Here is a 17,545-nt window from a genome sequence, read left to right as displayed (position 1 = left end):
GAATAACATAAATAGAATACTATACTCGCAAGAAATCATATTTAGATAATAATTTCTATTTATCATTACTTCCTTTACATTCCTCTTCAAGTCGGATAGGGCGTGGACAAACTGTCATCCTGACCCTAAAAAACAGAAAGCAACCCCTAACTAGCAGGAGTCACCAGACTATCCCACAATTAGAAGAGTTTTTAAAGCTCGAACAAACGAACGATACGAAGGTCACATACATGGTGTGATACAATAAACAAACATCTAATTTCATGACTCTGCAAGGCAGCTAACTGATCTCATAGACCATTTACTTTCTGCATCATCACTATTATCTTCAAATCGAGATGCAAATGTTTTTTAAAAATATGTTCTACACGTACAAACTTAAGAAAACTGATTTGAATTGCATCAACACCAAAACATCAACTATACTTGACCGAGGCAAACAACTAGAATGAACAAAATATAGCTAAGAATATTTGATGGAAAAAAGAGAGTCAAAATCTTGAAAAATGAGAAAATGAGAAAAACTGAATTTAAATCTCTAGAAGAAATATATAGAAAAGATGAAAAAAACTAAGATCTAAACGAATTTAAAAAAAGAAAATTAAACGAAAGATGAACTCTTAAGAAAACAAACTTATACGTTATAAGGATCGAAATTGTGAGGGAAAAGAGTTTAAGTTTCTTTTTCTCCCGAAGGGCGGCGTCAAACCAACGGAAACCATAACTTAGAATCTTTGATTTTTAAAACTTTATGGTTCCGATACCTTATAAAAGTCTCTCATTCTCTTATATTAAATAATGAACTATATACAACTACATATATAGACATATTTCTATACCTAACTAGGAATAACATAAATTGAATACTATACTAATCATATTTAAACAATACTCCATATTTATCATTACTTCCTTTACTAATAATAGCCCCGAGATCAAGACCAACATTTTGAATAGATAAATAGACAAATATTACCAAATAATAAGTCAAAAGAGAAAAAATTAATGTTTTGGATAGATGAAAGTAACCATAGTGGTTTAAGCCTAATGAAAACACTTATGTATATTGTTCCATACGCAAACAATACTCTAATTATTATTAATTTCTTCAGTTTTCTTGGCATGCATGAAGAAGTAATAGTATATTACTAGATTGCTAACATTAAGATGAAGCAATATATTTATCTAAAACAAAACAAGAACATTGTGCAGAGATTATAAGATTAAATCCATGTATTGTATAAATAGAATCTTGTGCATAGAGAAACAACAAGATCTGGAGAATAGATCTTTCACAGAAAACATGTACAAACTAGTATATATTTATACATAAAATCACACATCAATTACTACCCAAATAATTATATGTACTTTGTACTATCTTAACTATATATTCATCACAGCAGCATGACATTAAATTAAGAAAAGTGTACAAATTTAGACTTAAATAAGGTTTCTCAATTCTCACCCATTCTTTCAGCTAAAACCTCAGTAGTTTCTTGCTGCAAAGCTTCCTTAAAAATTCCCCTTTCCAACCATTAAAAAAACTAGTACTAGTACACATTGACTGAGAATTAATAGTTGGTACCAAAACAAGTGAACTTCATTTATGGCTGTACTCACAGTCATAGAGAAGAAAACAGTTGTTTAATTCTCTTTAGATCCAAGAACCTAGACCCTTAATTGTGAAATTGGTAGATCAATTGCCACACAAACATGGGAGGAATGACGGATCCAAGATTTATTGACACGAGACGCTCCAATGTGTCATATTTAGATGATAATAATATGATGTAACACACGTTTCATACTTTAACCGTCCACCACTAACTCCCCCACTATATCCGGTTCTTAAACGTGAAAAAGGAGTTGGATATTTTAGACTCTTGGAAGCATTTATTATGCATCGAGTGTTTATGGGAAGAATGATACTCTTCCCTCGTAATAACAAGTATTCCGCACCTTAATCAAGATAAAAAATGTCATCGGTCACCTCAAATTAAAGTTATTAATCTCATAATTAATAACTTCATCTCATTAATCTCACAATTTACACATTCTAGAAATTATGAAGCTCTAAACAATTGAAATCCCTAAGAAAAACCTAGGGCTTAACTTTGAGAAGAAGAAAGGGGGGAAAAGAAAGGAGGTCAAGCTAGGAATGATATATAGTGCAGAGAATCTGAGCATGTTTTGGTAAATGATCTTTGAAATCTATGAAAGAGAGAGAGAGAGGAAGAGAGAGAATGAAATGCCTTTTTATGGAAGTGCTATGTCTTTGCCTCGAAAAGGAGCTACTTCAGACGAATGCACGTGTAAACCAGTACCCAAATATTTCATGTCTCCTTTTTTTTTCTTTTAAAAAAAAAAAACCCTAATAACTTCTTACAAAGAAGAGACATAAAAACTCTACGCCCATACCTCTTTGCTTCTCGTAAATAGTTTAAACCCTTCTTGCCTCTCCCTTCCCTTTGACCTTCCTCATCTCATCTCATCATCTTGTCAACATTTCTAATTTTTTATAATCACATCAATACACCTTACTTAAATTTATCCCCCCCTTTTCTTTCCTGCACAAATCAATACTCATCAAGTAGCAAATCACATGGATTCATACCCTTTTCTCAAGACTATGTATAAACTAACACATTTCATGAGAGTAGCAGCAAATCACATGGATACCCAATTTTCAAGACTTGCTTTTGATAAGATTAGTAGTTAAATTAGCAGAAAAAGATGAAAACTTTGATCATAAAATCAGTATTAGCTTTCTCTTCTTCTAGTTTGAGGAGAATTGGGGGAAATTTTGCAGCAATTATTAACATGAAATCAAGCCTTAAAATTTACAGTCCTCCAGCAATATAATTATAATAAGTTAATAATCATCAAATGCAAGAACAACCAATATTCCAAAAAGAAGAAGAAAAGGAGAATTAAAAGAAACCTGAAAATGCTTAACATGCCCCAAATTGATGCCTAGCTACAAAGTCTTTCTTTCTTTCTGTCACCTCTTGATGATCATAATAATCTAAGCTGAAATTACTGAACTAATACAGCTTTGTGCTGCTGATGTGTCATCATCTGAGCAGTCCCGGAGATCCCGGGATGAAGAATAATTAGTAAGGAGGACGACCAGTTGCCCAATAAGCCTCAGTTGGTAACTGAATTGAATTTAGAAGATTAGGCTGCAATCCATGATATAACTGAGCATTTGCTTCTCCTAAAACCTGCTGTTGTTGCTGCTGATTCTGCTGCCCTCCTCCACCTCCTCCTCCTCCTCCCACCGGTCCCGGAGATCCCATTCCTCCGCCTGGCATAGGCAGCTGCGCTTCCTCTTCTTCCAACGGCAACCTTTCATAAGCAGCGTTACTAAACGAAGCAGCCATAATCACCACCGGACCAGAAGCAATCAAAGTACCAACAACACTTCCCCCGACCACTTGCCCTTGTCCGCCGGCTAAATATATAGTCAACCCCGTCGCAGCAGGCGGTGCTGGTGGTGGCAAGAATGATCCAGCAAGTGATAAAATCTCAAATCTACCATGTAAAGTGACAACTGCACCGGGAGAAGCCGGTTGTCTGAGAGTTACATTAGTTACAGTTCCGGTTCCACTCATAATAGAAACCCCTCTTTGTCTTCTCCGAGCAAATGTAGCAACACTTTCAACTATATCACAGCCGTCGGCGACTTCCATAAGGTGAGTTCGGAGAGCGTTTGCGCTGTCCCGGGTGATTATAATCGGTGGCTTTGGTTTGTTCTTGGATCCAGCTGGTCTTCCTCTTGGTCTTCTTGTGATCTCTCCACCACCGGAAGGAATCATGTCTTTGCCGTCACTGTTGTTACTTGTTTCGTCTCGTTCTCGTTTCTGTGACTTGTTTAGTCCGGCGCCGCTGCTGCTGCCGCTTTGCTCATCTTCGGAGTTGTGTTGTTGCTGGTGGTGGTGTTGGCCGGGGAATTGGTGGTGGTGTAACTGAAAATCTCTGGTGTGGAAAGGAGGTGGAAGTGAATGGCCGTGAGCCGTTACTGGATCCATTATTTTCTTCCAATTTCAGTAAAACCCAAGAATTGGAAACCAAGAATTGATGGAAGAAGAAGTTTCTTGAGTTGTTGATTTTCTTGAATGGAACTAAGTAAGAGTTTGGGGTATTAACTAGCTAGGTCTTACCAAGAAAGAAAGGGAATGAAGAAGATGATAGTGAAGAAGAAAAGAAGCAGTGCATGTTAAGGGAGTGTTTGGTAAGAAGAGATTAGGAGAGGAAATAGGAAGAGAAAGTGTTTGTAACCTTAAAAATGTAGAAGAGTTTGGGTTTGGGTTAGATTGGATTGAAAATATAGAAGAATAGATGGAAGATGGGTTTTGTTTTGGTAAGGGATAAATTACATCCATCATCACTAAACTTTAGCTATCTTTAAGGTATCCCCACTAAATCTTTAAAATTTAACATGAAAATCATTGAATTTTATAATTTCGAATATTACAGTAGCTGTTGAATTTCAATTAACGCCTCAAAATAGTCGTTGACAATCTCATAATGAACGTCCAAGAATTAAACACGTTTACCGTGAAAACACGTTTTGTATTTTTCAAAATAACAATTTTTGGAGCTTTTCCTCCTTTTTTTCTCATTATCAATAACATTTAAATGATCTTAAAACAAAAAAGTTCAAAAACCAAAGTTACGTAAAATACCATCAATATTTGTAATTTTGTTTTTGGTTAATTTAAAAAAAACATGGTTTTGCTAATTTACAGATTCGTACTTGTGGTTTTTTTTCTTCTTAAAAACAGAGTACTAAGGTTTTTTTTTTTTTTTACAAATTCAGAACTTTTAGGTTGATCTTAAAATAGAAATGCACAAAATTTAATGATATTTTAAGCAACTTTAATTATTTAACTTTTTAATTTTGAGGTCATTTAAGTGTTAGGTGGGAAAAAGTTCATATTTAGAGGAAGAAACATTAAAAAATGATGATTTTAAAAAATTAAAATATAGTTCCGTATAATACTAAATAAATTTAATTCTTAAAATTTTCTATTTTAATATCATCAACGTCAAAATATAATCATTTTAATCTCAAAATTTATGAAATGATATGAATTTAACTGTGAATAACAGAAATTGACACTCAAATTGACACCTTAATGTTAATGAAATGGTACAAATTTAGTTTAAACTTTTGTTGACCGTGATTAAATTGGTACGTTTCATAAACGTTGAGATTAAAATGGTTTTATTGTATACATTAGGACTAAATTGATACTTTTAAAAAAAGACATTGAGATTAGTTTGATACCTTATCCTAACTTTTAATGAACATAGGATTATAAAATGTAAAATTTAGCAACTTTTATGTTAAAACTTAAAGATTAGGAGTTAAAATATTAATTGAGTTAAAACTGAATAATGATAGGGGTGATTTAGCATTTTGGTAAGAGTACTGCGTGCGTATGGGCGGTGGATCGGTCCCCACCATTCTCTCTCATTGTCCCCTCCAGCACTCCACGTTGTCTCTCTCTTTCTCTCTCTATTCTGAGAAATTATATTAGCTATTATTTTAATGTTATGGTCTTAGTCCTTATCTCCTAATTCAACCTCTTACCATATTAATCTCTTCACTAAGCATGGAAACACAATAAATATAAATCTTGCTTAATATTACCATATTAATCTCTTCAATAAGCATGGAAACACAATAAAATTAAACAAATATATTTTATAAAAAAATTTAAAGAAATATATACCCATTTGAAGAATGCTCACATATTAGTTTTCAATTAAATGATGAAATGCTTATCATATTAATTAGACGACCTTAATTAATTTTCAATCATTGAGCTTTCGGTTTTTGACTTCAATTAACACTTCTTAAAAACAAGTGTTCTAGGTTCAAATTCTTACACCTAGGAATAGGATATTTAGAGAAGTGAGATTGGTTTGCTACAATTTAGGAATTTACAAATATTTAGATATTTAGCTAATGAAAGTCAATAGAAGAAAGTTAAATGTTCGTTCTGAAATTTTTTCATTCAATTATTCGTTTTGCTTTAAAAATTTCCAATATATTTACTTTATAATAGTGAAAATATATAATATCTAGAATTGCATCTAATGTAAATTAATAAAACAATTTAGTTTGGTCTCAAAAAAAAGTTAACGAGTATTCGGTGTGATTTAAAAATCTCTAAATTGTTTGATTTTTGTTTTTTTAGCACTTTATATTGTCATAATCCAAGAAGTTCATAACAAATAGTTAATTAGAATTACAAATCAAATAACTATATTTTAGATTAAAGAAAAAAAATAAGGTATAAAAATACATTTAATGTTTATATTTAGGAGCTGTTTTATTTTTAATGTGTAAAATGATGCAATTTTACCCCTAACATCGGCATCCAAAAGCAATTTTATCGTAATATTGGCAAATTGAGTCAATCTCCAAGTAAACGCCACTGATTTTAGACATCATTATCAAACACATAAATTTTGCTCCTTATTCTACATCAATTGGATATCTATTGTTCTAAAAAAATGCATATTTTTTCAAATTTAATAATTAAATTAGAGATTAATGTTTTTATGGCTTAATACATCATTTGCACCCTGAACTTGTCCAACATGGTTCATCGGCCCCCTGAACTTTCAAAGTAAAATGTAATCAATTAATCATGTCAGCTATTAATATGAAGTGGACCTTTAACTATCAGCTCGAGCTTTTAGCTAAAACGGTTCCATGACAAATCATTCGGTTGTAAAAAAGTAAGTCAAATGCGGACGATATGTTACACGTGCCTTAGAATATTATTACATACTTCATAAAATAAATTAAAACAAGTTAAAGAAAAATTTCTTACTTATTTAACTATAAAACATTTTCTTCTCTAATATTATAATCGCATACCTCGTTATTGGCCGTTTTACTTTTTTAAGATGCGTGCAATATATCTTCCGCATTTAACTTACTTTTTTACAACCGGGTGATTAATTGATTACATTTTATGCAAGTTCAGAGGGCTAACTGAATATTTTATGCAAGTTCAGGGAGCTATCAAGACACTTTGAATGTTCAGGGGCCAAACAACCATTTTGGACAAGTTCAAGGGGCAAATGATGTATTAAGCCTATTTTTAAATTTGGTGAAATATTTAATTTTTTTTGTTCAACTCGTACAAAATACAGTGTATTTTTTTAATTTTTTTCACGCCAAATTATATGTTTGTAATCTGTTGTTAATTAGTGATAAAATGACGCACATATGAAATGTAGATGACAATATTCATGATCGAGAAGACAGTTTGATGAATTATTTTTTAAATTGACCAAATTTATCAACGTTAGAGGTAAAATTGCTTGTGACTGCTATCGTTAGATGTAAAATCGCACAATTTTAAGCGTTAGTGGTAAAATTGTTAATAATTTTTAAAAATTCAGCTAATGTTGACTATGAAAATAAACTAAAAAAGTCCAACTATAACGAGGAACAAATCAAAACCTAGGACTAGGAATAGGAAGGTACAAGATGAGTGTGCATGGTCTGTAATTAGGTCATTCAATGGTCTGCTAATCCATTATTTAGGAGAAATCAAATGACATACTAGCTAGTTTCAGTCGGTTTCGTGGTAATAAGAGCTGGCAGAAAGAGAATACAAATTTCCAAGAGCCACATGCACCACTACCCTCACCCTGATTACTGCAAAATCCTATCTATTCTTAAATGTTAACGTTACGGTCCAAATCCTAAATGACCTTGACACGTGTCTTATCCCCCTCCCTTTTCGGGTCTATTCTCATGGATCTTCACACTTGTATTTATGACTCCTTCCTTCCTTACCCTTAAATCAACGGCAATGCCTTCCCTAACCCATCTCTCTCCAAAACAACCCATCAATTCCATACCATACATACATGATAATGCCAAAACTACTTTCCAACTTTTCTTATATACGTTTTTTTTATCCGTTTAAGGTTAGTCAATTTCAAGTTAATTAAGTGTAAGATAAGCTAGAGTTTATCCGCTTCTCGGTTTAGGGTTTTATATGAAGATAATCGTTTCAACACCTTCCGTTATACTTATTTATACTTTTAAAGATGCTTTGAAGTAAATACAAGAATTTCGATATATTTACTTTAAAAAGTTTTGGAGTTTTGTATAAAAAGCGAAACCATTTTCAAACTATAAAAAAATTATAGAAATAAAAAGGGTTACCTCCCGGTGTACATCTTCAGGGCCGGCTCCAAGGGGAGTTCCCCTAGGCGCCGACCTATGGCCTCACAAATTGTGAGGCCTCCAATTTTTATAGTAATTCAATGTATATTGCTTTTTTTAATTACAGTAAAAATTAAAACTGCACTGCAACATTTAGTCTTAATTTACTCCAAATACTAATTGATTAAAAGGCACAGAAAAAATTAGTAAACTGTGTACTATGGCTAATTAAATTTTACTACCTGTTAGTAGCAAATCTACTTGCTAATTAAATTTTACTAAGTTCTGCACTAATTACACTGGGTTTACTCCATTCATTAAGAAAGACAATTAAAATAAATTTCAATTATGAATTTATATTGGTTAATTAAGAAAATATTCTCTCGTATATATAATGGTTGAAGAATATATATTGGAATGTTCACAAACACATTTACCAAGACAAAAATTCATCTAAATTTTTAGAAAACTAAAATTTATATTTGGAAAACAACAACAACTTGCTAGAATGACTTATAAAATAGAATGGATGGAGTAAAATCTATTATCTAGGTAGTACCTATTAATCTATTTATTTTTTGAAACCTCAACTTATTAATTTACTTCCCCCGTTTCATTATATAAGTCATTTTATGGTCATAAAAATTAATAAATACAATGAATATAAAATCAAATTAATGAATGTACACTAGTTAATTTTAAAAAAAAATCACTCTCATGTAACAATGATTGAGGAATACAGGAATAAGCCTTGAAATGTTAAAAAACACATGGAAACATTGAAAACTAAGATAAAAATTCAATGCTTAGACCAAAAAACGAAACTAAAAATTCTTGAAAAACTAGAACGACTTATATTTTTTTAAAAAAAATCACATTCTAAAATGACTTATACCATGGAACAGAGAGAATTTAAACCTAGTGTAGGTGTATTATTAGACTACCTATTCTTGTTTAAAAAAAAAGACTACATATTTATCCAAAGAGTAATAAATATTCAAATTAAATAAAAAGGATATGAGAGAATGTGAATATCATTGTCAGATAACTTAATCAAACAAATTGAAGTGTTAGAGTACATCAAGAATTTGCATCTTACTTTTCCTAATACCTGGGTTACTTATATGATTATATTGACCATATTGTCACAAGAAAGGTTGAACAATTTGACTATATTGTCTATTGAAAATTTTAGCTAAACTAGATTACAGTATTTTAATGAGAAATTTTGTGCATACAATATCAAGAAGAATAATAATTTCTTAGCTTTGGGTTATTATTATTTGATTTTGATTGTTATATTAAGACTAATATATTGTTTGAACTATAGTTAATAATATACTCATTTTACTGTTTCGTATGTATTATTTCTAAAATAATATTAACCTTTTTTTGAAAAAAAAAATAAAAGAAAAAAAGCCTAGGGGCTCCAAAATGCTGGAAACGCCCCTGTACATTTTGTCATGTGTATCACATACACATAGCAAGATGTGTATTTGGGGAATTCCAAATTATCGGCCCCTAACCTAAGACTTCCAAATCAAAGGGAAGTGTATGACTTGACATGCTTAACTTGTGCCAGCTACTAAATGAGGTTTAATATATTTTATTAGATTTATATGAAAGTTTTTCTATATTAAAATTCTTGATAAATAATATTTTCAAAACTAATCTAACTTTTGTATGTAGGTTTGTTTTTACATTTTTATCATGCTTATTGATTAAGTTTATTAAGTAAGATAAAATAGAGTTCATTGACTCTCGGTTTTCATGCCAACATTTTTCAACATTCTAATTTTGTTTCTAGCTCCAGCTGTGTAACTACATTCCTTTTAAACTATCCATTTTTAAATTAAAATTCTATCTATTTACGTTGATTTTATTTGGTAACTATGAAACTAATTTTATCTATATGTATCTAAAAAAGTCTTTGAGGGAAGAAAGCAATAAAAATCCATTGAAATGAAAGTTACCGTTACATAATGTATTTATACAAAGATAACTACATACACAAGATATGTATGTGATGACATTGCAAACTAACTAATATAAGAAAACTAAAAAAAAACATCCATATTCTTTTATTTATTTCAAACAGCCCCTTCTCAAAATTAAGCACTTGGAGAGCTTCACAATCTCTTCATTTTAAATAGTGCAAAAGACATTTGTAAAGTTGTTAAAGGTTTAGTGAAGACGTTAGCTAAGTGTTGAGCATAAGTGATTAATGGAGTTGCAATAAAACTAGATTCTGGATGTTCGCAAACTATATGACAATCGATATCAAGGTGTTTGATTCTTGCACGGAAGATTGGATTCACAACAATGTGAATTGTCGCCTGATAGTCACAGTGTAAATAAACTAGTAACTGCAATAAGATTCAAAACTCTAGTAGCACGTAAGAACATCAATTGAGCTCACAAGAAGTTATAGACATGGATATGTATGTAATATTTTCAAAATTCTTGATAAATAATATTTTCAAAACTAATTTCTAACTTTTGTATGTAGGTTTGTTTTTACATTTTTATCATGTTTATTATCGAGTTTATTAAGTAAGATAAGATAGAGTTAAGACTTCAGGTTTTTCATGCCAATATTTTTCAACATTCTAATTTGTTTTCTAGATTCAGCTTTGTAACTACATACCTTCTAAACAATGCATTTTTTGAATTAAAATTCTATTCTATTTAAGTTGATTTTTATTAGGTAACTATGAAACTAATTTTGTCTATATGTATCTAAAGAAGTCTTTAAGAGGAAAAAAGCAATAAAAATCCATTGAAATAAAAGTTACCGTTACAGAATGTATTTATACAAAGATAACTACATACACAAGCTGTGTATGTGATGACGTGGCAAACTAACTAATATAAAAAAACTAACAAAAATATCTTTATTCTTTTATTTATTTCAAACAATCTCTCCTCAAAATTAAGCACTTGGAGAGCTTCATAATCTCTTCATTTTGAACAGTGCAAAAGACATTTATAAAGTTGTTAAAGGTTTAGTGAAGATGTTAGCTAATTGTTGAGCAGAAGTGATTAATGGAGTTGCAATAAAACTAGATTTTGGATGTTCGCAAACTAAATAACAATCGATATCAAGGTGTTTCATTCTTGCATGGAAGATTGGATTCACAACAATGTGAATTATAGCCAGATAGTCATAGTGTAAATGAACTAGAAATTGCAATGAGATTCAAAACTCTAGCACGTAAGAATGCCATTTGAGCTCATAAGAAGTTATAGACATAGATATGTATTCAGTCTCAACGGAACTCTTACTTACAATATTTTTTTTCTTCGATTCCTAAGAAATTAGAGCAGAGCCTAGAAAAACATATTATCTTATAACTGAATGGCTGGTGATTTTACAATGACCCCAATCCGGGTCGCGATAAGCTTCTAACATGGAAACATCATTTGTTACAGAATAGAATAAACTTAGATGAAGTGTGCCCTTCAAATAACGTAAAATGTATAAAGTTTCATCTATATGTATCATTGTAGGATTGACCCTATACTTGTACGATAAGTGAAACCCAAATATAACAATCGTCTAACTAAACACCTATATTGCCCTTGATTAGAACAACCTTCTACCGATGTATTCAAAACCAAACCAAAAGGAAAAGGATTGTTGGTCACATTAGAATCTAACATCTTAGCATCAATAATCATATCTCAAATGTATTTGGTTTGGGAGATAATTAATCTTTGAGGTGACATGGCTAATTCAATTCCAAGAAAATATTTAGCTTCCTTCATATCCTTAATAGTAAAACTATAATCTAACTGATGCTTGACCTATTGAATTAATTTGTTAGAGGTACAAATAATTAATACATCATCAACATAAACATTTAAGATCAAGAAATCATTTATAACATGATAATACTGAGTGAATTAATAATAATCCTGCACAGACTTAGTAAAAAACACGTGTATTTATTGCTTTCTAAAGGCTTTATTCCATTATCGCTCTACATGTTTAAGGCCATAAAGGGATTTAGACGATATGAAAACTTTCCCATTGATGGATTTAGTGTAGCCATTTAGAGGTACCATTCAGAGTTCATCATAAATTGTACCATGCAAATATGCATTATTGATATCAATTTGGTGAATGAGCTATTGATTTGATGATGCTATAGAAAAACCCTCATAGTTACACCTTAGTCACATATGAAAAACTATCATGGTAATCCACACTCAAGATTTGGTTATACCCATTGGCAACTAATCGAGCTTTATACCTAGAAATAGTCCCATCTGGTGCATATTTCACCCCAAACACCCTTCTACAAGCCATCAGTTTTTTGGATTATATCAATTCCCTAGTCTTGTTTGCTTCTAAATATAAATTTCCTATTTCATTACAAGTTTCCATAGGGTTACCAATATGTAGTAGGTTCATATACTTTGATAATATTGCTAAAAAGGTTAAATAATTGGGTTTATTTTGAAAAACATTAAGCACTTTTTTTTGGTGACCTAGAGGGCAAAAGCCCAGGAACAGAAAAGAAACAAAGAAGGAGAAAGGAGCAGACTACACAACACGGCTCAGAGCAGTTCCCATCTGATCAGCAAAAAGGATGTCCTGAAGGCATGCATGAGGCACATCAAACTCATGATGACCCAAAGTGTGATTCCCTGTGAAGTTCGCCAACCAGTCGGCAGCCCGATTTCCTTCCATGTAAGTGTGGGTAAACAAGAGGACCTAATTCCTATCACGTAACTCATGACACTTGGAGATCAACCAATAGCAAGGATGATAGTGTTTTATATCCCCTATCATAAAGCCCAAAATAACTCTAGAGTCAAGCTCCACCACGAGCCGACGAAAACCTCTCTTCCAAGCTGACTGAAGACCAAAGTATATCCCCTAGAGTTCAGCAATAGTCACAGTACATATGCCTATGTTCACAGAGAAACCTGCAATCCACATACCCCTTTCATCACGAATAATACCTCCAGCATAGGCTTTGCCCGGGTTCCCTTTGCTTGCCCCATCTGTGTTCAGTTTGACCCATCCAGATTCTGGAGAACCTCCTCGCACTTAAAACTTTACTTGTCCCCAAGTAAACTAAAAAACTAAACCCGCAATCACAAGTAAGCTAGGAAACCTCCTGGTTTTACTAGGTGCTTGACACAATTTCAAGCATCTATAGTTACATGCATTCGGAAGTACAAAGTAGAAACACGATATCCAAAAGTCGCATTTCAATTATCACAGGTCATATGTTTAAGAAAAGGACACATGTTCAATTAAACGAGCTTAAGGGGATAGCTAAGTAAAACACCTCACCATAGGTAGTTCACTCGTTTCACATAATTTTAGTGGTAAAGTGTTTACTCTCGGCTTATGTTCTTGCTTAGGATTACGTTGACTTTGCACGTTCATCCGAGTTCCTTTACAATGCTATATGACTCCGATGATATCAAAAACAACCTTGAATTGGGGTTGTAATATGGTTAGAGGGTTAAAGGTACAAAAAGGTTAGGAGTTCTAGCGCTAGAAAAACAAAGTTTAAAATGGCTTTAGCAAATTGTGAAGTGATTTGAGCTTTTTATTCATATATTTTTTTTTTCTGAGACGTTCTAATTTTAAGAACTGGGAGATAGAGTTCTCCCTCTTTTTTTCGTCTCTTTTCTCTTTTTTGTTTCTTTTCTGTTTTTCTTTTTCTTTTGGATAGTAATGCTCATTCACCTCTTAGCTTTTTGGCTTGCTACTATGATGCCATAAACAAAGATAAAGCGCTAGAAGAAAACAAAGGCTCAAATGTGAGCTTTGCAAAAACTCGGGTTAAGTAACAAACCAAGTGTTGGTTTGCAAAAATTGGGTTAGAACGAAAGAAAAACTACAAGATACAAAAATACAGGCTCAAATGGGCTTCCTAGAGTAGATGAAAAAGACAAAATAAGGTAAAGAAAAGGTTAATTCTAATGAGGCTGATTCATCGTTTACCATCTCAAATCATTGCATGTAGGTTCAACTCAGTATTAGGTGCAAAATCTGTAATCTTTCCACAAGTCAAAGCATTCACACAAAAAATGTCAAGAAAAAAAGAGCTTTTTGATGTTCGCTCTTGGGCTCAAATTCAACTCACAGTGCTTGGGTTTTAAATTTGTGCTCACTAGTTCTCCCCAAACTCAAATTTAATATCACATACCTTCAATTCTTAAGTTATCTACCTAAGTAATGATTTTATCATTTCTTCAAAAGTAGGGTCTAAATGCAAACGTTAGCTCATGTTTTTACAGATACAGGGATTGTGTTCTACACCTAAACTAGTTGTCATGCAATCTTAGATTCGGTTCTCAGCCCTCAAGGACAAATAACGAAGTTTAGATTCGAAAGAGGTTCACGGTTTTAGGTCCTAAACATGCAAAAACATAAATGAAGCATAAATAAAACCCAAAAACGTTAAACTAAACTAGACACGACGCAACAAAAATTTAAAAATTATACAAATTTTTGTAAGTTTGTCTACCCTTCCTCCTCACACTTAAATTATGCAATAAGTTCCAACATTGCATCTAAAACCATAAAACACAAGTGTAAAAAGTTAGGGTGGAGAAGACAACTTACTGATCGACTGGGGGATACAGCCATGGCATGTTATAGCGCTCACATTAGTCTGTCGCTATGTACTCGAGACCCGTGAGCCTCCGATCCATGTTCTGCTCAAAATTGGTGAACCATTGGTCCATTTGCTGAACAGTGTTGAAGGTTCGGAGGTTGAGACCCAACATTTCTTCCATCATCGTGTTCATAGCTTGGAATTGAGCCTGCACCCCTGGATCTTGGTACTCCGCTTGGTACCCTTCTGCTGCAGCTGCAGCTCCTTCCCCCTCAGCTCCTACTTGCTCTTCCTCTCTTTATTGTGGTGGTCTCTGTGCTCGTTTCTGCGTCTGGCCGCAATGAAACCAACATTCTTACCCAACACCTTGATGATAATTGCATCTTTCCAATTTTCTGACCAGTGTTTAACAAGGCTTGGAGCAATGGTAATTTCAGGTTGTAGTGGATATGTGAAATCGATCGATGCCAATCCTTCCTCTCTCAAATCAACGGCTGTTCTGATTGTATGTTCCTGTTGGTTGCCGATTACAGAATCGACATAGGATCTTGGAGAGGTTTGGGTAGGAGACTCTGAGGCGCCACCATCTGGCTGTTTCTGGGGCGGTGGTGCTGGTATAGTGCAGCCGTGGGGATCGACGGCAGCCATCAAGTTGAGCTTCCCCCTTTGAAGCGGTGTCAAGCGGCGGCAGCGCTGCTGTATAAGAGAGGAGACGAAGTCACTGTAGCAAAAAAGAAAACGAAGATACTGTTCATAGAAGACCTAAAAATAACATTAAGCATTGAATGTATTTTATTTTGAGGATTATTTGAGTGAACCTGATTAAGAACAAAATCAGACATCCAATTAGGTGGTTTGGTAGTTCTTGTAGATTTTTTTACATATGGTTGCAAGGTGGGTAGAAGTTGAAACATGGATTTCATGAATAGAAATTGGCACATTAGAAGAAGAAGAAATATGAGTAGATGTGCCATATGTGGTATTAGAACGTTATGGTTCGTGAATACTAGAATCAACTAATGGTGAAGTAGGTGCATCAAAATCATCCTCTTTTCAAATATGATCATTGGACGATCATTATAGGTAGAGTCAAAATTCAAAAGACGATTATTGGATGCGCTTCTAACGGTCGACAGATATCTGAATTAAAAAAACCAACTTCCTTTAAATGGATAAATTGGTACAAAGGTCAGAAGTAAGAGAGAAGAACAACAACCCTTTGTTCACAATGGCTCTCTTCAGTTCAAACTGACAAGTTTGAAAGCTTCGCCTATAAAAGTCAATCTCAAGCCACATTTTTCAGACTTGATCTTCACGCGAAAAAGAGATAAGCATATAAGTGAAAAACAAGAGCAAAATGCCATACACAATCAATTTCATATTCGTGTAATCAAAATAGAGAGATTAGTTCATTTGATTTTCATATCAGAATCATTTCTATTGTAAAACCAGAAGCTCTGTTATTGCTTCAGCTATAGGCAAGTAACAAGAGAGTGATAGTTAAGTGTTGTAGTAAAGGACAATACTTTACTTAAGTTCTGTCTATTGTGTAAAAGATTTGTGCTCCACATGTGAAAGATTTCTTTAGTGGAAAGAATGAATTCTGAGGACTGGACGTAGACTGAAGACCGAACCAGTATAAATCTGTTGAGTAACTTCTTTCCATTAGTCTGCCTTATACTTCTAAATATTACATGCTCTGAACATTTATCTCACATTGATCATTCTGAATATTCTGTGTACAACATATACATTATTAATTTTAAGAATCTTCAGAAGCTTTATTAAAAGAACAATCCTCTGAGTGCAAGTGTCAGAAGCAGAACCAAATTCAGTAGAGTGATTAATCAGTAGATTGAACTTGCCTCTGATTCCGAGAATTGCCTCCGTGCTTAATATTGATTTATACGAGAACAGTTTCGAAAGGTTTAAATTATCCATTAGTTCTATTCATCCTCCTTTAGAACTAATCTGTCGTATTCGGGACCAACAAGTTATTCGTCCATATTTTTGGCAAATGTTTAAAGTTGTTCGAACTGGAAATATAGATGTCGTGGAGTGGCATCCACGCTCACCGCACCAAATTTGGGATCTAATCTAACTATTGAATTGACTTCTTTAGCTATTCATTGACCTGCATTAGGGTGGACTTTTCGATTCCAAAGTTAGTAATCAACCAATGTAGAGAAATATATTTTTATATAATGAAATCGGAGAAAGTAGATATTACCTATTTATAAACTCCCATAAATGATTAAAGTACCATTTTATTCCTGAACTAGGCGGTGGAATGATTTCTATTATGAGACTAGTCTTCTCGCGAGCTTTTTAAAGTTAGATAGACTTTAAAAGGCGAAATGGAAGCTTGATCCGATATATACATATATCAATGCTTATTGGACAAATTGAAGTGGTAATAAACAATCAAGAGAAATGTATGTACTCGATCCCTAAATAGTAGTAGGAATTAATATTGGTTGACAAAATTGGGAATGAATTTGATGTGAACATTATTATTATTATTATTATTATTATTATTATTATTATTATTATTACAGTTTGTCTTGTTGACAGTTGAGATTAAAATGCTGTTAGTAGTATATATTTTCACTATATCAATTTCCAATGACATAAAATTAACCATAATTAAATGTTTAAGAGGAGCTGGAATTGATTAAATATTGCGTGGCGGGCTAATGATTGTAATGATTGACTTTTGTCCCCTTAATGATTTTTTTGTTAAATATGTTCAAGA

At 32.7% G+C, this 17,545-nt stretch overlaps 1 protein-coding gene across 1 annotated transcript; it reads right to left on the bottom strand.

The window, feature by feature from the left end:
- Positions 1–2,777: 2,777 nt before the first annotated feature.
- Positions 2,778–4,307, bottom strand: LOC136213546 (AT-hook motif nuclear-localized protein 26). Its single transcript, XM_066002833.1, has one exon. The coding sequence runs from the start codon at positions 4,032–4,034 to the stop codon at positions 3,117–3,119; it is 918 nt and encodes a 305-aa protein (XP_065858905.1). The 5' UTR covers positions 4,035–4,307; the 3' UTR covers positions 2,778–3,116.
- Positions 4,308–17,545: the final 13,238 nt, after the last annotated feature.

The sequence above is a fragment of the Euphorbia lathyris genome, chromosome 1, assembly GCF_963576675.1.
Source record: "Euphorbia lathyris chromosome 1, ddEupLath1.1, whole genome shotgun sequence".
Taxonomy (NCBI): Eukaryota; Viridiplantae; Streptophyta; class Magnoliopsida; order Malpighiales; family Euphorbiaceae; genus Euphorbia; species Euphorbia lathyris.
This window is presented reverse-complemented; position numbering and strand designations above follow the sequence as displayed.

Coding starts and splice junctions, on each gene's coding strand:
- LOC136213546 (XM_066002833.1), bottom strand. CDS start 4,034: ATGGATCCAGTAACGGCTCACGGCCATTCACTTCCACCTCCTTTCCAC.